General features: G+C 34.1%; 1 protein-coding gene across 1 annotated transcript in view; it reads left to right on the top strand.

Annotated features, from left to right (window-relative positions):
• The window catches only part of CFTR (CF transmembrane conductance regulator), a 152,945-nt gene that overhangs the window by 90,748 nt on the left and 36,969 nt on the right, over window positions 1-25,228 (top strand). The window contains exons 13-21 of the mRNA XM_054692591.1: window positions 380-466; window positions 1,931-2,657; window positions 5,428-5,556; window positions 10,212-10,249; window positions 10,714-10,964; window positions 14,682-14,761; window positions 18,248-18,398; window positions 19,238-19,465; window positions 22,927-23,027. Coding sequence (XP_054548566.1) covers window positions 380-466; window positions 1,931-2,657; window positions 5,428-5,556; window positions 10,212-10,249; window positions 10,714-10,964; window positions 14,682-14,761; window positions 18,248-18,398; window positions 19,238-19,465; window positions 22,927-23,027 — 1,792 coding nt within the window. The remainder of the gene's footprint in view (window positions 1-379; window positions 467-1,930; window positions 2,658-5,427; window positions 5,557-10,211; window positions 10,250-10,713; window positions 10,965-14,681; window positions 14,762-18,247; window positions 18,399-19,237; window positions 19,466-22,926; window positions 23,028-25,228) is intronic.

Raw genomic sequence — 25,228 nt, forward strand, 5'->3', positions numbered from 1 at the left:
CTTTAATAGCTAAATTGGCACTTTGTTTCCCCCAAAAGGACTACAGTTTCAGTTTTAAAACTATTGCACTTGACTAAATAAGTTCATAAAATGTTTCTGCTCTATAAACCTCATAATCTCTTTCTGGCACTGTGCCTGTGGTAGATTTTCAGTGTTAAAAAAGTTTTTAATTGGAATGAATTGGTACGATTCAGTTTTTAATTTTTGCAAGTATATGCCATTCATGAATAGCAAAACTACTTCTTCAGTTCTTGGAGTGTTGTAAAAAGCCATAGATATCATCTGTGACTTACCTTTTTGTTCCTCATTCAAAATCATCTCCTCTAAATAACAAAGGTAATATTAAGGAAATCAAATTTCATTTTCATTTTCTTTTTAGAGCAGTATACAAAGATGCTGATTTGTACCTATTAGATTCTCCTTTTGGATACCTAGATGTTTTAACAGAAAAAGAAATATTTGAAAGGTATGTTTTTTTAATAACTTAAAACTTTTATAATAAGAAATACCATGGACTGCCAATTACCTCTTTAGAAGTAAATCCACTATTGTGACTCAGTATGGCAGAATGTGATAAAGCACTTAAATCTGATCTTCCCTTCATGGTCAAGATTCATGATCACTTCCCTTAAAATCTTCTCTGGACTATCTCATGCTAAACCAGTTTCTTTCATTGCTATTGTTTTAATAATCACTATATGTAATTTTTATGGTATTAATGAACTGTAGCATGTGTTTATTATTTTGATTATAATTAATTATTTTTACTTTTTCTATGCTAGTATTTTATTGTCTCTCCTCCTAAGATAGTAAACTTTTAAGGAACTATACCTGCTGTATGTTTTAATGTAGGTGAATGTGTGGGTTACTCATCTCCCTCAATACCTTCTTAAGAACTTTGTCCGGTCTTGGGATTTTCCTTTCACTTGAGCTCTGATTAAAGCTCATATGTGTGAATTTCCTAGCAGGGAAATTTGGTTGTATGACTTGATTTTAAAAATTTCAAAGTGATTTCGTGGACTATAAAGTAGTTTATTGGAAAAATAAAAATTTTAAGCAATAAAGATGTAGATATGTGTATAAAATGGCTGTATTATTTCTAGAAGCTCCTTTCTTAGCATTTAAATTTAATATAGAAAATACTATTTTTATAATCCCATTACTGTGCTAATTAACTTCTTACCAATATAAACTTTGCTAGTTATGTTAGTATATTAGAGTATAATCTAGAATGATACCTTTGTCTAAGTAATATATAATGTTTTGATGCTTCAATGAAATTGTTCTCCCTTAGTTCTTGTTGGGATTTATGTCCAGATCAACGAAACTTTTATCAGAGGAGGGTAAAATTTATTACCCAAATTCTCAGGTTCCCAATTCTTGTATTTTTTTTAACAAGTCAGATTAGTTTTACTATAAGCTCTTAGGAGCTAAACCGGTGTTCAATTTAAAATGTAAAAGGAAATAAACAGAAATTTTAAAGAATAGGGAAGTTCCAACGTTTTAGAAGACACAGAAATATAGACCTCCAGGAATTTTAAAGGTGACCTCGTAGTTCCTTCATTTCCAACATGAATAAATCAAGACCTCTAGAGGTTAAACAATTTGCTCAAAGTTAAACATTTTTATAATACTAGATATTTAATTTCATGCTAGGTATGTTTGCCTTATACTTTGCAATGTGACATGATGTAAAAATTTAATAAATTAATGTTTCATGTAATAATTTGAGAGGCATCAAATTAATTTCTATTGAATATTTACTTTTAGAATCTTTTTTAAGTATGATGAAAACATTCTTTATGTTTTATAAACACAAGAGGGAGGTTTTATATGAGAATACTTTAAATAAAATGTTAAAATGCAATACATTAATATAATAAAGCATTTATAAAGTTGATCTTATTTGTATCTTTTTATGTCCTTAAAGCTGTGTCTGTAAGTTGATGGCTAACAAAACTAGGATTTTGGTCACTTCTAAAATGGAACATTTAAAGAAAGCTGACAAAATATTAATTTTACATGAAGGTACCAGCTATTTTTATGGAACGTTTTCTGAACTACAAAATCTACGGCCAGATTTCAGCTCAAAGCTCATGGGATATGATTCTTTCGACCAGTTTACTGCAGACAGAAGAAATTCAATCCTCACTGAGACTTTACGGCGTTTCTCTTTAGAAGGAGATGCTGCTGTCTCCTGGAATGAAACAAAAAAACAATCTTTTAAACAGCCTAAAGAGTTTGGGGAAAAAAGAAAGAACTCTGTTCTCAATCCAGTCAACTCTATAAGAAAATTTTCAATTGTCCAAAAGACTCCATTACAAATGAATGGCATCGAAGAAGATTCTGATGAGCCTTTAGAGAGAAGACTGTCCTTAGCTGCAGGTTCTGAGCAGGGAGAGGCTGTTCTTCCACGGAGTAGTCTGATTGACACGGGCCCCACATTTCAGGGGCGAAGGAGGCAGTCTGTTCTGAACCTGATGACATGCTCCTCAGTGAACCAAGGTCAAAGCATTCACAGAAGGACAGGTGCATCTGCACGAAAAATGTCACTGGCCCCTCAAGCAAACTTAACTGAAATGGATATATACTCAAGACGGTTATCTGAAGATAGTGGCTTGGAAATAAGTGAAGAAATCAATGAAGAAGATTTGAAGGTGTGTATAAGTTTTATTAGTGGGTTTTCACCAGCCCTTGAGTGTAATTAAACAGAAGGACAATATATATATATAGGGGCAATATCTATCTATCTATCTATCTATCTATCTATCTATCTATCTATCTATCTATCTATCTATCTATCTATCTATCTATCTAGTCTTAAGATAAACCTCATCCATAACCTGTAATTTGAATATATATATATTTATGGAACTATTTAATGGAACTATTTTATGGAAATATATATATATATTCAAATTACAGGTTTTGGATGAGGTTTATCTTAAGATTCTGAAAGTCCAACAATTAAGTAAACTATTTTAAAATGTAAATGAATCAACTGTTTCCTTTTGTGATAGATGTATCTTTTCCATCAAATTTATTGTAAGTCAAAACCAGGGTTAGTGTAATAAACATTATTATAAATTAGAAAGCATCTGTTTTATTAACATCTTAAAACCTCTCTGGGAAGAGGTTGGAGTATGAATAAATATATGAACAAATAGGTTCAGTTATTTAGCAACTACAAAATAGTTTTTTTGTGGATATAGCTTATCTAAGGTACATAATAATCATATAATCTCTCAATAAGGCTAACTCACATTCCGGCTTAAATATTAGTTTCCTGAATTTAGGAAGGGTTTTTTATCTTTGAAATTTGCTGTCTAGGGCCTCCCCGGTGGCACAGCGGTTGAGCGCTGGGTTGCGAAGCTGCTCGCGGCCTCTGTAGTGTGGGTTCGATCTCCGGCTGCTCCCCGGCCACCGGGCGAGGGTCCCACATGGCACACAGATCTCTCCTGCTGCCCGCTGCTCCCCTCAGCAGTGTACTTCGGTCCTTCTGCCTGTTCTGCTCCCCGCTCTGGCTCTAGTGAATTCTCTCACCCTCCCGTGCTTCTGACTGTACCCAGTGCTTGTATAAATAAATAAATCTTTAAAAAAAAAAAAAAAAGAAATTTGCTGTCTATGTTGGATTTCTGAAAAAAAAAATTCTTTTAAAGAAAGTATGTGAAACTCAATATACACTAGGGATAGTTTCAGTAAGAAAATTTATTAAGCTTTAAAGAATAAAATTATTTTATTCTTAAAATAGGAAGCAGTATAAAAGAAGAGGGCTTATGCTTGTGTTTTGTTTTTTTTTGCTAGAACCTTGCATGAAACAGGCAGTATTTTATTTAGATCACATCTTTAACAGTGTAGCTCAGTTAAGAGTGGTGTAACAGGACCTCCCCAGTGGCGCAGTGGTTGAGCGCTGGGCTGCAAAGCTGCCCTCAGCCTCTGCAGCACCGGTTCGATCCGGCCGCCAGGCGAGGATCCCACATGATGTGCAGACTTCTCCTGCCGCCCGCTGCTCCCCTCAGCAGTGTACTTCTGTCAGTCTGTCTGTTCTGCTCCCCGCTCTGGCTCTGGTGAATTCTTTCACCCTCTTGCTCTTCTGACTGTACCCAGTGCTTGTATAAATAAATAAATAAATCTTAAAAAAAAAAAAAGTGGTGTGACATTTGGCAAGTCTCAAATTAGCATTTTTCTGGACAAAAGTTTTCTCCTTTGTCAAATGAAGACCGGAATTGGTGAACTCTGAAAAGTACATACTTTCAGACTTTTTGTAATTTTAAAAAAGATTTCCTAAAGGGTAATTCTTCTGTGTATTTTTTTCTTTGTTTTCTTTAAGATTTATTCTCTTTTTTAACTTTTAAGTGTTCAGTACAGCGTTATTAACTATGGTTACCATGCTATACATTATATCAGCATGACTATTTTAAAACTGGAAGTTTGTCTCTTTTTTATTTGTTTTTGTATATTTTATGTGGTTTTCATATCAGCTGGAATGAACTTCTCAAACCTGAACCCCTAAGTTTAGTTGTAAATAATGATATCTTTGACTAATAATAGTTATTTGTTGATTGCTACCAGTTCCAGGTAGAATTTATTCAGTTCCCATTACTACCCTGGAAGGTGCTTGTCACTGCCTCATTTCAAATAAAAAAATTAAGGTTCAGAGAACACAGTGATAGTCCCAAATTCAGACAGTATCTAGGAGATCAATGTTGGACTCCAGATTCAAATCCATGTCTGTTTCACTCCAAAACTCTTTGTACCTAACCAGTGTGTTATACACTTATAGCACCCCTTGGGCCCATTCTTCGAAGTTCTAGTGCTGCTTCTGTGAATATTGTTGACTTCATGAGAAACTATTCTTTTCCATTAGACTATCTGATATCAGTGTTTTTATTTTGAAGTGTATCTACTAAAGGACAAAATTTCCAGGGTACTATACCCAGGGTAAAGCTTACATAATTTAAGTCATAACTGGAAAGATAGATAATCCTAGGTTACTAAGAAATGAACAAATATCAGCTGGCCTTCAGGCCAAAATATCAAACTGTATTCATCCATGGACCCCTGAAGAAATAAGTGAAAGGAGATTCTGGGAAGCTTCCGTTGGATGGAATCATTCCTTTGATAAAAGGTGTGACATTATTCATCATTAGAGTCATGGAATTGTCCAAACAGAATACAATTATATAATCAGTGGAATACTTTTTAGAATTTGAAGAATTATGGGGTTTCTCATTTTTCAAAAACTGTTGTTTCAGTGGACATTATTGTAATGTAGAGTGACATCACACATCATTAATGATGGTTTATATTGGTTACTATTCACTTAGATTCAAATATTAATATTTATTTCCAAACAGTAAAAATGAATCCAAAATAGTGATATGAAGTAGTATTGTCTTATTGCAATAACCATAATTTTTTTTTTAGGAGTGTTTTTTTGATGACTTGGAGAACATACCAGCAGTGACTACATGGAACACCTACCTTCGATATATTACTGTTCATAAGAACTTAATTTTTGTCCTAATTTGGTGTTTAGTTATTTTTCTGGCTGAGGTAAGAATGTTCTGTTGTAAAAAAATGTGATTTAAAGTTAAATTAAGGATAATTTGGAAGGGATAATTTGAATGGAGTATCAAAAAATAATCTTTAATGCTCTCATCTTGTGATTTTTTTCAGATATGTGTCAGAGAACTGCTGTTTTCTATTCTTTTATGATTTCCCTTCTTTTTGTTAATAAGGTATCCCTGGGTGACTTGACATTACTAATAAAATGGTCATATAATACACTCCTACAATATCCCTGCTGTTGATTACAAGTGCTATCCTTTTATTAATCCCATTGCATGGTCTGTGTTTTAGTGTGTGATTTGACTTGTGAAGCTTTGAAATCTGTGTAGTAAGTTATGTCAAGGTGTCAATTTACTTTAATAACCATTCAGCCATTTTCTCATTCCACACATATTTTTGATATGTGAGAATATGCCAGAAATAATTCAATGTGCTATGTATACAGAGAAGGACAAATAGATCATACAGATGGAATAACCCAGTGTACTTATGTTTATAGTGTTAACATGAGCATTTATCATGCTCTCCTCCTTTGGCAAAAACACATTATTTAACAATAGTTTGTTAAATAATAGGTATTAATTTATAATCAGATTCATTTTGTGACTTGAGAGGTAGCCCTCTCAAGTGATTGTAGAATGAATCAGCTTTGGTTCTGTAATTTTTATACCTGATTTTTAAAATGTGTTTTCTATATGAGCATTGTCTTATTTTCTCTCTGTTGATATTTGTAATTGTTTTATATAAGTATTCTCTTGCCTATTATTTTTTTAAAAAATGGATTCACAGAATACCCAGTATTTGCTAGGTGTTGTGCTAAGCACTGAGGATACAATGAGGAAGAGGACAAATGACTCCTCCCTGGCCTTATAAAGCACATTCTAATGGAAGAGATAGACAATAAAAACATTTTGATGAAAATAATTACAGAAAGTGGCAAGCACCAGAAAGAAATTAACAGTGCACTGTGTTACAGGTAGGAAAAGGACAGTGGACAGGGAGACCTTTCTAAGGAAATGACATTTAGTTGCCACCTAAAAGATAAGAGTCAGACATACAAAGACTGGGGCAAATGTGAAGGTCCTGGAAGGATTTGTTAAATTATGGATTTTTTTTTTTTAAAGATATATATTTATTTATTTATACAAGCACTGGGTACAGTCAGAAGCACGGGCGGGTGAGAGAATTCACCAGAGCCAGAGAGGGGAGCAGAGCAGGCAGAAGGACCGAAGTACACTGCTGAGGGGAACAGCGGGCGGCAGGAGAGGTCTGCGCGCCATGTGGGACCCTCCTCCGGTGGTTGGGGAGCAGCTGGGGATCGAACTGGCGCCGCAGAGGCTGCGGGCAGCTTCGCAACCCAGCGCTCAACTGGTGCGTCACCAGGGATTCTAAGAGAGGCCGGCATAATTGGGGAGATGAGATTGACAAGAGTGATGTGATGATGTTGAAAAAGTAAGACCAATTGACTGGAATGAAAACCTTGGGCTTTATTTTAGCCAAGAAGCCTTGAGCAGCCTTTAGCCAGAATATAATGTGATCTTTTTCATGTTTTAAAAAGACCATTCTCTCTGCTATATGGAAAATGGACAGGGGCATGAGGGGAGGCAGGAACATCTATTATGACTGGAGGAAATTACCTGTTATTAATTAGGCAAAATATCTACCATACCACAGTGAAAAATCTTAAGTAATATTTAAAGACCTCTGTAGATATTTTAATGTTTACTTTGTAGCCTATTAAAACTCTTTATGATGGAATGTTGAACAATTATACCTTCTTTGCTACATTCATATTTTCAAGCTTTTTATATACGTCATCATACTATTAATACATTGCCCTTGGCACTTTACTTCATTTCATACTTACTTTCTTTAGTTGTGAATATCAGAATTGTGTCTGGACAGGTTATGTCATGGTAGGGTTTCCCATAGGTCCTGAATATGTTCTTATTCTAATTCTACATCACGTCTGACTTTTAAAACCATGCTATTAGGGTTTTGCTACATACATACTCAGCTTTCATGTATTCCATATCCTAGAATGTTTGTTAATTATTTTGGCAAGTAAGTTTTTCAACTATAGGCACTTGGTTACTCTACATACTTTTAATTCTGACTGGCTTCTAAATACTAGCTACATCTTTTTCATCTACAGCCATTTTCAAAGTTCATGAATCATCATCATGGCCATTCATGAACCTATCTGTAGAGAGCACCATTGTTATATTTCTGATACTTGGTGTATATGTATATAGAAAATATTACTGTATACCCCCCTATAGCTAGTAGTTATGCATGCACTGTCTAATATAGTAGCTGCCAGCCATATATGGCCATATAAACTAAATTAACTGAAATTAAATTTAGAATTCAATTTCTCAGTCACGTATTAGCCACATTTTTAAATGATCAAAATGCCACATGTAATAAATGGCAACAATATTGAACAATGTGGAAATACAATATTTCTAATATTGTGGAAATTTCTCTTGGGTACTGCTGATCTAGACTATACTGTTTTTCATGAAACCAAGTTGAAAATCCTGAAAAATTTTAAAATTAAAGAATTTTTTGCTTTTCTCTTTTAGTTATTTGGGGCTGTCATTATTATTCACTGCGTAAACTTTTCTTACTTTGAAATGTTTTGGAAATGAGATGCTAGAACTTGTTTGTTCAATTGTTTCTGAATGCCCAAATATTTTTACTAAAGTAATTATGTCAGGCCTTAGAAATGCTTTTGTTCTGGTCAGTAAAGGCTATTGATTTGGATTGGTGGTTCCATAGCTTCTATTCACACGAACCAGGAAATAACTTTACATTATACTGACTATACTAGTTCTTTGGAGAACTGTTTGGTAATTGTTCCATAAAAATATTATAAGATGTTTATTTCTGGGCTCTACTCATATCCATAGAATGTTGGCAGTGCTAGTTTTTATGGGCACTCCTTTAATTGGAGCAAAGGAGGAATTTAATAATCAAAGAATGACTCAGAAATATATCAGTATCTAGGTTCATGAGTAATTTATTAGGAAATAGGAAAACACTTATCATAAAACAAAGACCATTGAAATAACTAGATTATTGCCAAGATTTTTTGTCATTTTGAATTTACTTGAATTCCAAGATAACAAAGATAGTTGTTTTTTTAATAATTAATACAGTGCATGGAGGCTAGTGTATAATGAAAAAAAGTAGGAAAGTGAAAATGATGCCATTATATTTGTTATTGTTACTCTACTATCAGATATGTTAATTTAACTAAAACTGTATACCTCTTTTTTTATTTAAAGATTTATTTATTTATGCATACAAGAGCTGAGGTACAGGCCAGAGATGCGAGGGGTGAGAGGAGCCACCAGAAACAGAGTGGGGAACAGAACAGGCAGGCTGATGGAAATACACTCCTGAGGGGAGCAGCGGGGGAGACAGAAGAGGTCTACCTCGCCATGTGGGTTTCTCCCTGGCTGGCAGGGGATCGTACTCATGCAGAAGCTCCGGATTGCTTCATAGTGCAGTGCTTAACCCCTTGCACCCCCAGGGAGGCCCATAAAACTATATACCTCTTTAAAGTACATAATATAACTTCTTAATAATAACAAAAAAGTAAGTGTTCCCCTAAAAAAATTTATATGATGCTATGATATTTACATGGTACTATTGAATTCTTAAGAGAAACTTGAATATAAAATAAGATTTGTAGATTTCTTACGCCAAGAACATTTGTTTCTGCCCTATTTGTTTATATACTGTATTCATTTTAAAAATCATTTCACTCAAAATTTCTCTTTTTTTCTACTTGATTCCTTAATAGAGTTACTATTGGGCTCACTGTATAATTTCAGAGTAATTTCTAGTACTATAATTGGGATGGCATCAACAGAAGATTGTTTCTCCATAGGTTTTGGGAGAATAGAATCCATATTGAAATAGAACAGGGTAGGGGTCATTTGAATATCAAAGGAACTACAAAATTCACAGTTGTTAAGTTTGTTTTGTAATGACACTGTTCATTGTTATGGCACAGATCAAGCCAATGTTTCCACTTTGAGAAAACCCCAGATGTTTTATAATAGTACCAGTAGTGTATGCTTTAATCTGCATGCATCATATCTTATTTTATAAACTGAATGTTTACACTGTTGAAACTTTGAACTGGTCTTCATAAATACCAACTTCATATTTTCTGATAATTAATTGGTCTCAGAGGCATTAGTTCCTCGTAATCATTGTACAATAAAATTATTTCTATCAAATACCTGGATAAACAGCCTGCCTGCAGGCTGAGATTAGACTCTCCTTAAGAAACGAAGCATATTACTTGAGACATTTAGCTGTAATCTTAGATCTTCAGTGTAGTTCAAGGAATAGTTGTTGTTGAGGGAAGGTTATATTATTCCCGGGCTCATTGAGAAATGGTAAAGTATTAAATTGAGCGAAATTTGAATTCCATTAACTTAATGTTTTGCCACAAATAATGGGTATTAGAACAATTATTTCAGCTACTGGGCCCAGAAAGCAAAGCAAAGGAAGATGAAATTGTGTGTGTTTTGTTGTAAGTCATGGTGAAATTAGAGATGGATATGGGAGAAATAGGTAAAAATAGTGAAAAACTATCAACTCTGTCTGTTCCATTCCAGGTGGCTGTTTCTTTGGTTGTGTTGTGGCTATTTGGAAAGTGAGTATTCCATATTCTATTGTGAATTGTGTTTTGTTTGTATTGATTTTCTGGGTCTTATTAAATATTGCAATTTTTGCTCCGTCCTCGCCCCACCCCCTTGCCCCGGTATTATTACAGTGGACAATAGAGATCTTTGGAGAAAATTGTGAGCACGTGTAGTCTTGCAGCTCCTTGACAGTCTCTAAAGACATTAATTGTGATTAGTTTCCATAAAATGTAATAAAAATATTTAAAACATTATATACTTAGTATTGTCTCTAAGAAATTAAAGAAGATGAGTTTTACCTATCTCAAATGGTTGACAAAAACGTTCTTGCAATGGTAAATCCTTGAGATTGAAGGCACAAACTGGACTAATGAAATACTGTTTCTTTTGACTCAAATTAGACTTCATTTACATGTATTGGAAATTCAACAGAAAAATTTGGTTGCCAAATAAAAATTTCCCTTTTCCTCTACAGAGAATCTCCTCAAGACAAAGGAAATAGTACTAAGAGTGCAAATAACACCTCTGGAGTGATCATCACCAGAACCAGCTACTATTATGTTTTTTACATTTATGTGGGAGTAGCCGACACTTTGCTTGCTCTGGGATTCTTCAGAGGTTTACCACTGGTGCATTCTCTGATCACAGTGTCCAAAATTCTACACCACAAAATGTTACATTCTGTTCTTCAAGCACCTATGTCCACTCTCAACACCTTGAAAGCAGGTACTTGGTTAGGTATACCAAATGAAACTGCTGATCCCCCATCAGTAGGACCTGTGGTTTTAGTGGTCTTCCAGTGGTAATGTTGGCTTTTGCATGGGGGAATCTGCCTTTTGCTGAGTCTCCTATATCTGGCATGTGCATTTCTCAGTTATTATAGTCTGTCAGATATGGTTGCTGCTCATATTTCTATATCACTTAATTAGCACAGTTAGAATATGATGCTGATGGTATTGGGGAAGCAGAATCAAACCCTTCTGGCTAACTTGCCCTCCTCTATTTAGATATTTGGTCTAGCCCACTCCAGACATCATGCTTTCAATGTATAGCATTGTTTAAGAAGAGATTTAAAGTAATGAAGAAAAACAGAAAAGTCTTTTACTGATAAAGTCTTTTGATGGGGTAGAATAATCTAGTTTGCTATAACAGTTCAAAGATGATCATATAAGTTTGTTCCAGATTTTGTTCTTTTTTGGAGGTGGGGCCAATTCCCAAATGTATTTTTTAACTTTCTGAACACCACCAAGAATTTGGTAAAAGGGTAGAAACATAAATGTGTAAGGTCTGAGACCTAATGTATAACATGGTGACTATAATTGATAATACTATATTGTATAGTTAAAATTTGCTGAGAGTAAAATTTAAATATTCTTACCCAAAAAAAAGGTGAATAGGAAGGTGATGAATGTGTTAATTAACTCAGTGGGAAGAATCCTTTCACAATATGTGTATACACACACCTATATGTATATATATATAGACACTAACACACACAAGTATATATCAATATATGAAAGCCTCACATTATACACTTTAAATAATTTATAATTTTGTCAGTTATATCACAATTAAAAATAAAGCATAGAAAATAAAGTTAGTAAAATAAAGGGAACAAAGATTTCAAAAGCTAATGACAATGTAGTATTTTAAAAGTAATCAATTCTTTGATCTTTCTTTAGCAAATTTGCATTTAACCTGTGGTTATTAAGCATTTCCCTATGTTTAATTCTTATAGAAATCTTTTGGACACTTACAGTGTGTGGCACTAAGTCAGGGGCTAACATGAAAACATAAATAAGACCATCTTGTCCTGAAAGAACTCACAGACAAGGGAGAGGAAGTAGACACACAAATGTTTGATTATAAAACAAAAAATAAAGTCCAAGATTGAGATTCAAAGAGTGATTTGTATCTAAAAATATTAAGAAATTATTTTTCCGGGTGACAGAATGTCAGTGTTAGTATACAAGAAGCTCTTCATACTTATTCCGAAGCCCTTGTGTGTCAGTAGAGCTTGTCTCATTTTATTATACTTGTCAGAGCTAAGAAATTTTAGACCTAAAGAGAGTATCAAATTACTTTAACCCAATGACTTCATTTTTATGTAAAAGCTACGGCCCAGAGAAGATAGGGGATTTGCCCAGCAGGCAGAAATGGTAATGAGATATAAGGGAAAGATTAGAGGCATTGTTTGAGGCTCAGCTTGGCTCCATAGGAGTTACCGCTTGCCCTGACTTCTGCATTTGAGCCTGATGTCCGCATTTGTAAAGTAGGAGAAGGAATAGTGATCTCAGAAGATCGTTGTGAGGATGAACCCAGGCAGTCTCTGTGCCTGTTACAGAGCCAACGTGAAATGCACCGTTGTTTCCTCCTGTGTTGCTGATTGTGGGGTGCTGTACTTTCCATTCCACACTTTTCAGAGATCCTTATTTTCTTAAACACTGTTCAGTGAGTTCTGAACCTTCTCTATTTCATGTTTAGATGTTTACCATTCATGTCATTTTTGTATTTATCTTACTTTCTAAACATTAATATACTTTATAGGGTGATTCTGAAACATCTCTGCTTTTGCATTCCTTCTATTTATGCTCCGGAGAATTGAAATAGCAAGATCTTGTAAGATCCATATGTTCTATTCCTGCCCCTACTCCCAACTGCATTTTCTATAGGCAGGAATTTTGCTTGCTTTTAAAAAACCATTGCTTTTAATGCTTTTACTGATTTCTAATTCATTTGTCCTCACTATATTCTCTGCTATACTTGGCAGCAACCACTGCTTTCTTGTCTTGTATGTGCATTTCTGTTTCTCCCAGATATATCCTGGGACAGTTATGTGTTCTTCCTGATTTTCACTGATACTGTGCCTGACTTTCCTGTGTTACTCTTTATATGAACTTAAGATGCAAACACACAGTAGGTGTTCATTGAAGTGTATTGAATGGATGAAAGTATGCAACTACATATTTTGACAGAACACCACCATTTGAAATATTATAAACACCAGAATGTTATTTTTTCACAAAAGGAAACTGTCTTTTTCTAAATGGTAAAAATACTATAAGTTAGTTTTAAAAGTTTTCTTAATTTTGGGGAATTATACAAATATGCTTAAATATACAGAAGAACATATTATCAGTAAAGGTTAAAAGATAGTAACTTAAATAAATAATCCTTCATTGAATAATTCCTACATATAAGGCTTTCTGCTGAGGACTGTGATGCCAAATAAATGTGGCATGATTCCATTGACCTCTTCAGTGTACAATCTAGAACAAGAGATAAGACTGGTACACAAGCAACCAAGATATGAGACAGGGATATAATCGTTATAACACAGGTGGCTGACAAAATGTATTAAAGGTACTAAGTTTATCTAGAGAAAGGGCTTAATTCTAGCTGCTACTCACACTGATGCATTCTTATAGAGAGGCATTTGAGTTGGGCCAGGAAGGAAATAAATTTTAACAAGTAGACAAGAGGGAAAAGGGTTTTCAAGCAGAGGAAACAACCACCTGGACCAGGCAGAGAATTTAAGGTTTATTTAAAGAGTAAACCTATCTAGTTGAGGCAGAATGTTTGAATAGAGGAAGCTTGTACTAGTTAGGTGGTTTAAGGCTAATTTATGGAAGACATTAAATATTTAACTAAGAATTTTGGACTTTATCCCGCAGTTAGGAGAGGGTGAATGATATGACTTAGTATCACCTTGTTTGTGTAGTATTTTAAATTTTTATCTAATGATATATTTAATTAAATTTCTCAGAGACAAGGAGTGCAACTTTTTTACCTGTTACCTCAGTGCCTAGCATTGTGCCAGCCAGATATTAGATGCTATGCATATGATCGATTTCATGGAAAAAATTATCAAACTTAGCAATTGTGAATGTATAGTTTGGAAGACAGGCTGACACTTAGATTGCCAGTGAGGAAGGAAGAAGAGAGAACACAGCAAAGGGGGGTCGTGTGGTGGGCAAGCAGGAATCGAGATCAGCCATGGGTTCAGGAGAAATGTGTCAAAAAGATGTGGAGGTTAGAGGAGAGGGAGAGCTATATATTAATAGAGAGCAGGCATAGGAAAATGATGATTGCATATCCAGTAAATTATCATTAAACTCACCCTTGCAAGTGTGAGATTGTAGTAGTAAGAAGAGTGCCCATTCCTGACCTAATCTGTAATTAGGGGTCTGTTAAAGACATTGGCTTTGCCTGAACTTTACAGCAGTCTGTATTTACAGGGGTTTGAAGATGGGAGACAATAACTTGAACACATGGTTACTTAGAATCTTCGTACGATGCTAAAATTTTCTTAAGTCCTTATTTATGATTTGCTTATTCTTATTTGAGTTCTCAATGCTTCTGTGATGATCCAATTGTAGCATTAAATGTATTGATATCTTTTTAAGATTACTGCTTTTTGAGGCATCTTCCTTTATATTATAGGTGGAATCCTTAATAGATTCTCCAAAGATATAGCAATTTTGGATGACATTCTGCCTCTTACCATCTTTGACTTCATCCAGGTTTGTAAAAATAAGTATTTAGTGTCTTTGCATTTGTAATTTTTTAATAATTTGAAAAAAGTAGTAAACGACTTTTTGTTTTTCATTGTTTCCTTTTTTTGGAAAAACTTAATTTCTATTTACTCTGTTTCCTTACATTTGATAATGTTATGGCAAATATGGTTTCAGGATTGTAGCCATTCTGTTCTACAAATACTGCTATTTATTTTAATCTCTAAGGGTCTCAGATTTCTAACCTGCAAAATGGGCAAGGTAAATTTGCTGATGATCTCTTTCAATTCTAAAGTTGTATGCTTCAGATTGGCACAATGGTCCTGAACCACACAGGATATATTTTAACTTGAAATCTAACAGAGAAAAACTATTATCATAGTATCCTTCTGATGTCTATGTCTAGGTGAGTGATTTTTTTTTCCCCATGAAAGGGAAGCCAACATATTTTAAAGTACAAAAGTTTTCTATTTATAGCCTCAGAACCTATAGTTGTTTTTTTTTTAATTTTTCTCTCTTATCCTAATAATACAATACACAGGAGTCCTGCTATTGAGATCTCTATCATGTCTTTCACAACTCTTCCATATTCATTCTACTAATTTCATTAATCCCTTGCTTAAAAATTCTCAAGTACTTACTAGTCTTTAATGAATTAAAACCCAAATCTGGTATTCATTGCATGGGTTTTAAAAGATACTTATTTTACCTATAAAATAAGTATTATTTTACCTATAAAATATTTTCATTATTTACTCCCATTTCACAGGCAGCTTTATGTTGATTTAGTGTCAGGAATGCTTGAGATGCATTGGTCGGTGAAAATAAACCTTTTACTTCCTAGGATCATGGGTGGATAGTGCCTTAAAAGTTTTATAGACTATTGATTTGGGTTTGGGTTTTTTAATTTTTTTTTGGCTAGTAAAGTATAAGATTTGGGTAAGGGTGAATGGGAATTAAAAATCTGTACTCACATTTTCATATAGTCCCTCTATCTGCTGCCTGTCTACCTATTATCTAGTCCTCTCACTTATACAGTCTGAAATAATTTGTTTCTAATCCATTGTGAATTGAAACCTTGGGCAGAATTTAAGGCTTTTAGTGTAATTAAAATATCAAATATATGAAAACAGTGCCCTTAATTTTGCTCACAGTGCTTAATGATTAATTTCTGACCTCAGTGCCCAAGTATGGTCTCTAATGGAGCAAATGAAGTTATTTTCTTCAATAGCTAGACCTATTTTTTACTTTTTTGTTTATTTGGGTTATATTCCAAATGATTATGCTAGAAGTCTCTCGTGAATGTTTAAACTACTTCTCTTTCTTCTCTCTTCTGGTGTGATACCTTGGTAAGTTGACTACTCAATTCCATCTGTTTTATAAAAAAAAATAGTTACAGATTCATTCATAAGAATCCTCACCATATCAGCATTTTAAACTGGTGTTATAATTCAACACCACCAATTTGGTCCCTATGGAGTAGCTGAATGGTTCCATGCTACCAAATGCAACAACATTTGTCTTTCAGACATACTGGCATTTCTTATGGATGATTATTTAAATTAAGTCATATTCCCTAGTTAATCATACTGGGACTTAATTTTTATCTTATTTCCCCCAAAAGATCCTATTTCTGATAAATGAATGGTCTAGGTTTAAGTACTGTGGTTTGCATCAGTGAAGTCCCTTGTCCTGTAGTTATTAGGACATCTGGGGCTTTCTTGTTGTACTGGTAGCACTTTCAGGGCAAGAATGGAATAGGGAAGACTTTCCTTAGATTATTGAATCACCATATAGATTTAATCTAATGCACAGCACAGTAAGATTCATCTGAGTATTTGTTAAATAGTGAGGGTATTTTAGAATTTGATGATTGGAGAATTTTAGAATTTGATGATTGGGGAACTAGAAAAGTGTCACTGAGATATGATCATCCAAAGTTTTAAATGGAAATAACCCATTAAGAGAAGATTTATGCACACTTTAATTATACCTCCATCCTTGCTGCCATCTACCTACCAAAATATTCAGTATTTGATTGTACCAGCTGGAAAATGCATGTATGCATGGAAATGGTTAGAAAACTGGCTCACCAATTACCATATGAAAGTTTAATAGGTTTATTTTTATTATTTTAGGTGTATTATTTTAACCCTTGTTGCTGACAGTTACGTCATATTTTTTTCAAGTGGGTTAAAATGATAGCAGACTTTTTCTTTTTAAAATGTATTGATAAGTAGCCAGATGGACTCCTGATCACTAGTCTGTAAGTTCCATGAAATTTTAAATTAACTAGGTACGTTTATCAATCTTTTCTATCGAAGCCTAGATAAAAAATTTTTAATTTTAACCATGGCAAAGAAAACTTCAGTGTCATGCTCAATATATTTTTTTCTTATTTTCTTGCTGTTATTTCTTTGCTTTCTGAGTTATTTAGAAGTATGCTATTTAGTTTCCACATATTTTGAAAATTTTCAGGATAAATTTTGTTATTGATTTCTAATTGAACTGTGTTCTAATCAGAGAATATAATCTGTGTAGTTTCAGTCTTTTTGCATTTATTGAAATTGGTTTTATGCCCCACCCCAAATGTATGGGTTTAGAAATACAGAATTTAATCCCTTAATATGATCCTGAAGACTATGTTTATGGTTAGCTCTTTACTAAGATTGCCAGTGGAGCTGCAGTTTTTTGGTAGATAATGTAAGGAGATATCTGTAATGAATGGATTTGACTGAAACACAAAATTCATTTTCACACCATAGAAAACAGAAAAAATATGCCCAATTTCAAGTTAAATCAGTCACTTTCCCAAATCACTTTTTGAACCTCTAAGTTATAGATGTTGCCAGGTATTTCAAGGAACAGGAATAGAATTGGTGGGAGGGAAGTAACTCTCTCACTCTTTCTCTCTCTCTCTGTGTGTAAGTATGTGTCTGTCTGTCTGTCTCTGTCTCTATATTTTTTCAGTCTTAAATATGAGAAAACTAGATTTGGAAAAGTAAAGTAACTTGCTTAAATGACCTTTATTTATTTAAGCCAGATCTTTCTCACTCAAAAAACGGCAAGAGTTATATTCAATTTCAGAAATTCTCTGAACAAATAAGTCCTGGTATTTCAGATTCATACTAAAATTATCTTAAAATAAAAAGTTCATGTTAAAAGTAGCCAAGATTAGAAAAAAATCATGTTCATTTAAATTTTATCATGCAACATTGTTCAAAGTATGGGAAATGACATTATATAAGATCCAAGAGCACCATATTTTTAAATCTTCAAATGTTATTATTAGTGATCTAAATGATGCTTGAATATTCATAGAATCTATGAAAAATATACTTTGAGGTGACTGTCTTTCTAGTAGAAACATACCTACCCCTTATTTAGAATGGAATGGAGTGTGGAAAAACTTTAGAAATATATTGCTGACCTACCTTGTCCATTTTGCAGTGTGAAACCTTTGATCACCAACATGTTTTGTTTGACTTCCTACAGTTGGTACTAATTGTAATTGGAGCTATGACAGTAGTCTCGGTTTTACAACCCTACATCTTCCTAGCAACAGTGCCAGTGATTGCTGCTTTTATTATATTGAGAGCCTACTTCATCCACACCTCACAGCAACTCAAACAACTAGAATCTGAAGGTATGACACTGAATTGTAATGCTTACCCAGGAAAAATCCACAAGAGCCACTGCTGATTCTCTATTACTGATCTACTTTGCCAATAATTATTTCCCTACTTTCAGGCACTTGCATTAAATAGCAATGACTTTTAAAAGCATAGTTATCTATAAAAGGAAACAGTGACTTAAAAAGCATACATAGATTTTTTTTAATGACCATGTGACTTCATTTTGTTTTAAAACAAGTATGTAGAGCCTTACCAGTGTTGGCATATAGGATATTCATTCATAATTCACTTATATAAATCGAATTAGAAAATGAGTGCTACTATTTTCCAGACACCCTTCCTTATCCTCCCGGGTCTGCCTTTTTGCATGCCCCAAAACACACTTGAGCTATTTGGGAAGCACATTTTTCAGTAACAGCCTTAATATGGGTCCATTTTCAGGGGTTCAGTTTCCCGTACATTTCTGCATATGAGCTAAAATAAGTCATATAAACTTTCTTCGTTGAGAAACTTGAATAAATTGTCTTAAAAGAAAAAAAGATTTTCTCTCAGCAGTGATTAATGTAGGATTAGCCAGAAAAACAACACCCAGTAGTAGACAAGAAATATGAATAATGACAGTGATTTTATAATAAGCTCTGATCCATGGTAACTAAGTAAAAATTAAGGAGGGTAATATATTAAAGCAGAATTCTAATTGCTTCTTACTTAACATATGGCAACAGAATGAAAAACTATTTTTGGCAATGGCATTTGCTATATGATTACTTTTTTCAAGCTAATAATTTTCAGGACTTGAATACTTTGCATTATTTACATGACTTACATTGTTTCTGGGACTATCTCGCAGGCAGGAGTCCAATTTTCACTCATCTTGTTACAAGCTTAAAAGGACTATGGACACTTCGTGCCTTTGGACGGCAGCCTTACTTTGAAGCCCTGTTTCACAAAGCTCTGAATTTACACACTGCCAACTGGTTTTTGTACCTGTCAACACTGCGCTGGTTCCAAATGAGAATAGAAATGATTTTTGTTATTTTCTTCATTGCTGTCACCTTCATTTCCATTTTAACAACAGGTAGGATGAACACATAATACTAGTTAAGCATTTAATTGAAAGCCTTGTCCACCAATAAAATGCTATATTCTTTTTTTTATTGGAGTAACAGGTTTTATTTTTTATTTTATTTTATTTTTTTAAATAATTTTTATTTGTATATTCCCCATACAATTGCAACCCCCTTATTTTGACCCCAATCCCTCCCCTCCCACCCCTTACCCCCCATAGATTGTCTCTGGTTCATAGTTTTTTGTTGATTTTGATTTTCACTTTCTTATAGTTATTCATTTTCCTGGTCCCTTATTTAAGTTTTCTAGATTCCTGCTATGAGTGAGACCATCCGGTATTTTTCTTTTTCTTTCTGGCTTATTTCACTGAGCATGATCCCTTCCAGCTCCATCCATGTTGCTGCAAATTGCATGTGTTTATCTTTTTTGAATGCTGAGTAATATTCCATGGTGTATATGCACCACATCTTCTTGATGCAGTCATCTATTTTTGGGCATTTGGGTTGTTTCCAAAGCTTAGCTATTGTAAACAGTGCTGCTATAAACATAGGGGTGCAGGTGCTCTTTGGAATTGATGTTTCTGTGTCCTTTGGGTAAATACCTAGGAGTGGAATTACTGGATCATATGGAAGCTCTATGTTTAGTAGGTCCAGAAATCTCCACACAGCTCTCCATAGTGGTTGGACCAGTTTGCACTCCCACCAACAGTGCAGAAGAGTTCCTTTTTCTCCACAACCTCGCCAACATTTGTTGTTACTAGTTTTTTTAATATGTGCCATTCTCACTGGTGTAAGATGGTATCTCATGGTAGTTTTGATTTGTATAAAATGCTATATTCTTCTAGGTTACAAAAATTACATAAAAATCTTTAAAGAGAATTTTGGGAGTTTATTAATAAGAAAATGACTGATTTATTGTTGAACAAATAATTTCATTGAATGTCTATCACCTTGTTGTTGAATAAGTGATTTCTTTGAATTTGAACTCTATACAATGCTATTTCTGCTTTATAGTTTAAAACACTACAACACAGAGTGTCAGATAGCAAATCTGAGATTCATGTTAAAAAAATCATCTCTTGACTCATATTGGTAATGGAGCCTGACTTCAAAAAAATCTCTTTATTAAAGAGTTCTCAGAATAGGGGGAAAGAAACATCCACAGCCCTCCTCTCTGCAACCCCTCCCCATACACAATTCCTCTCCCTGGTGAGTTTTGTTCTTTTAACTACCAGTTGGTGAAATTCATTGTTCTAATGTGAATTTTGCATGACTAAAAATGCCACAGAAGTGAAATGAATTTTAATTAAGTGCCACATTTTTCAAACACAAATGTCTTGAACATTAGGATCTTTTGGATAAAACATGAACTATTTCATTGTAAGTAAAATGAAAACCTATATAGACACATAAGCGCTTCTAATTTAAGAAGCTGAATTATGGAGTAATAGGAAGTATTGAAGTATCTTCTATATGTGACAGTGGATAGATATCCAGAACAAATACCATCTGAGGAATTGTTTGGTTGTAAGAATAGAGTCCTGCTCAAACAAAATGAAGCACTTGGTGTGGGACCACGGTGTGGGACCCTGGGCAGGAGGCACCCTGGGCTTCTGGAGGGAATGGAACAGGCATGGAAAATCAGACAAAGGCCTTCTTCCCATCTTGAGGTCAGGTGCTGGCCTGAGTCCATTCCTCTCTGACTTTTCCATTCATTTATTTCTCTGAAAACTGGTTTTCCCAGTGTACCAGAGCTGTGACAAGGTGACTGTGTGGCTTCTCCATTCAGGCCCCCTAAGATAGCAGCAGACTTCCTCTGATCGGTTACAAAGTCCTGGAGAAAACACAAAATAGAGTCAGTTCATCTCAAGGGTTCAACAGAGCTGCTGTGAAAATAACAGGTTCCTCACATTCATTGTTTTCTCAGCTGGGACTGTGGAAAGTGTCTCTATGAAAGGAATCTAAGTGGGCAGGAAAATGAAATAAATCCTTAGTAGTACAGTAATTTTAGGCAACTTTTAGAAAAAAAAAATTGGTTTTTTTAGGTTCATAGTTATAGTTCTTCCTTTCGGTTATTTAAAATAGGATCGAAGAACAAAAATTTGTTAGCAATTCAAACCAGTACATCATATGCTATATTATATATAATTGAGTCCTGCTTCACCAGGGGTGATAGTCAGAGCAATTTAGCAGTAAGTATGGTTGAGGACCTAATAATCAAATCAGTAGAGTGAATGTTAGCCACACAGCTAATATTAACCCTGCCTCCAGTGATTTTTCATCAGTACTAACTTGTACTCATTGATAAATTTCTCTAAGGTTTCCATTTTCCTCATGTATAGATATAGTAATAGTACTATGGACAGTAGTAAATGTGATAATTGTGCAAAACATTTAGAATACAGTAATGCCCATAGTAAATACCCATAAGACTAACATTACTTAATATTATTGTTATTACTAAAGTATTATGCTCATCTAAGCCTTCAGAATGAGCAATGTATTGGGATCCTGTATGGATCTTACCTATTTGGAATTAATGCTTTTAAAATTAATTAATTAATTAATGCTATTTAGAATTAATACCTATTTAGAATTAATACTAAAAGCACATACCTGATATTTATAGTTTGTCTTCTGCTAGAAGAATTGTAGAAGCAAAATTTTCAATTAATAATAAGATGGAATATTTCTTCCAATTTTAGAGCCCGGTGATAATTTTATATCATGCATTATTAATGAAATGATTCTCACTCAATTTGATATCCTAAAGTTATTAAAATTTTAGAACACTCCTATTACAAAATGTTTATGGCTATAAATATTGCATACTTATGAAATTTAATTAGTGGTTCTTTCCTTTCCTGAAAATCTGTTCTCTAACTAAGCACTTAAGTATTGTTCTGCCTGGGTAGACTCATCATTTTTATTTTAACCTAGAGGGCAGTCTCTCTTTCAAATGGCAGATCCATGATTTCTGATATCACAATGAAACACTATGTCCATTTCTTTCCAGTAACATATGATTAGCAGAAGTTTCAGTGCAAACTCACAAAGCTCAGATAAACATCTGTGGATGCCGCTCAAACACACCTTTGTCCTGCTCTCAGTTTCTTTACAGAGTGACTCATCAGGACTTTTTTTTCATTGTCCATTATATTCTTTAATGGTTTTACAACTCACAGAGTAGTAGTAGAAATTATAAACATGGTATCTACTCAGTACCAACAGCCCTCTTAATGTCTGAAGCTTTTTTAAAGAGGGAAACCCCTAATATTCAGTCACTCTTCGGTTTAAAATATTGTTTGAATGCTTACCATTAGCAGAGTTTATTACTAGTGAAGTAAGATAAAATATGGTTAAGCTTTACACAAAATTGAAATGTAACTTTACTGTGATATAATAGAAGTAAGTAAACTGGTTCAGAGGAGATGAAAATAACATAAAATTTATTTATTTTTTCCACCTGTAGGGGAAGGAGAAGGATCTGTTGGCATAATTCTCACTTTAGCCATGAATATCATGAGTACGTTGCAATGGGCTGTAAACTCCAGCATAGATGTGGATAGCTTGGTAAGTGATTACTATTTTCTTTAACTTTTATGAACACATTCAACCAAATGAAAAAGCATAAGCAATAACATTAGGGACAATTATCTGCCCCATCCTCCCATCCTTAGCTTAAGAAATAAAACACTACAGGTAAATGAAGGCCACTACCTATATCTCTCGTCAAACCCTATCTCTTTCCTTCACATAAAAAAAGAGTCACAATCAAGATCTAGTGCTGCAGTAAGCGTTCTTGCACAGTGTACTTGCTCAGGATTCTTTTAGAACAGATACCCAGGGTTGGTATTACTGGGTCATAAAATTCACCCATTTTCAACTTTACTAGATGGCACCAAATTGTTCTCAAATTGTTGTATCAATTTATGCTCCCATCAAGATATGATGAGAATTTTCAAAGTTCCCTAACGTCAACAGTACTTGATATTGTCAAACTTTTTTTTTTTTTTTAAAGATTTATTTATTTATTTATACAAGCACTGGGTACAGTCAGAAGCGCGGGAGGGTGAGAGAATTCACCAGAGCCAGAGTGGGCAGCAGAACAGGCAGACTGACAAAGTACACTGCTGAGGGGAGCAGCGGGCGGCAGGGGAGGTCTGCGTGCTATATGGGACCCTCGCCAGCTGCCAGGGATGAAAGCAGTGCTGCAGAAACTGTGGGCAGCTTTGTAGCCCAGGGCTCAGCTGCTGCGCCACCGGGGAGGCCCTATTGTCAAACTTTTTAATTTTGGCTGTCTGATGGATGTGAATTTACAACTAAGGAGAGAAGGCAAACTAATACATCTTTACTAGCCATTTGGGTTTCATCTTCTGTTAATTGCTTTCATGTCAGTTGCCCACCTTTTGAAGTAGACAGGTTTTTTGTTGGTTTTTTTTTTTTTTTTTGCTTATGGTTTTCCCTTAATTGATTTATAAAATTTTATAAATTCTATATCAGTTGTCAGTTCTATATATTTCAAACATGGTCCCTCAGTCTATGACTTACATTGTCTTTTGATGAAAAGAAACGTTTAAGTAAGTTTAATGAAGTTAAATATATGAATCTTTTCCTTTCTGTTTTATGCTTTTGGGGACTTGTTTAAGAAACCCTTCCATTTCTTTGGTTTTCTAATTTATTGGTATTACATTTTTCATAGTACACATGTTTTTGTTGTTTTTTCAAGTTTCTAGTCTATTGATAATTCCCTTCTCTTTTCTAGAGAGTTTATTACTGTCTTTGCTCTTCTTCCTTGATCAGTACTGCCACACATTCAGTTACTCTATTAGTTATGTACAAAGATCATATTTTGGTTTTATTATTTTCTTGTCTTGGTTCTGTAGAATGCAGAGCCTGTAGTAATGTATATGAGCTAACACTGTGGCAGGGACACAAATCCCATACCAGCAAGAATGAGAGATAAAAAGAAGTAAGAGATTTCTTATTTTTATTTGAAAATCAAATATATAATTTTTGATCAGGTTGTTGAGTTGGTCTGAATAGTTTAATCATCAACACTTATTTGTTTTGCTGAAGTTGTATATTTAAAATGCTTCTGGAAACTCAAGTTGGGATGACTGTGTAACATGGTGTTACACTTTATGCTTTTGTTCCTTTTCCCATTCTCTGAGACAGTTCACGTGTTCTCATTCATTCACCTGTGAACTTTGTCAGGGCAAATACCATTACGAAAACCAAACTTTTTTGCCTAGTATCTTAATACTGTTTTTAACAGCCATTTTAATGATTAATTGAAATATAATTTAATCTGATTTGTAGTAGGTTTATTTACGTTAACTTTTTTTTAGTTTGATCTCTTCTTTCGAGCAACTCCATTCATCTGACTTAGCTCTTGTGAGGTTGGGTCTCATAATTGTATTTAAAAATATTTCTATTGGAAAATAGAGGAAAGTAGTAATAAACACTGTGCTTGCATTCATTTAATTGCTTTTTCAAATTTTCTGCAACTTTGACTTTACAATTAAAATCTTCATGTGCTTCACGTCTTCATATAAAATCATTTCTTTGTCTTGCACTTGCATATACACAATTACTTTCTCTTTGACATATTAATTTTCTTATTTTATATTACACCTTCTACACATTGATATTTGAAACCTTCATTTGGGCCATTTCCATTCTCCATGTCTATTCTCCATTGAAGTTTGTTTAAGGTCTTCTTACTTCTCTAGTTTTTCACATGGACGTCTTGGGCTTTGTGACCTGTCTTT

Source organism: Talpa occidentalis, unplaced genomic scaffold, assembly GCF_014898055.3.
Source record: "Talpa occidentalis isolate TD23 unplaced genomic scaffold, MPIMG_talOcc4v2.1, whole genome shotgun sequence".
In the NCBI taxonomy this organism is placed as follows: domain Eukaryota; kingdom Metazoa; phylum Chordata; class Mammalia; order Eulipotyphla; family Talpidae; genus Talpa; species Talpa occidentalis.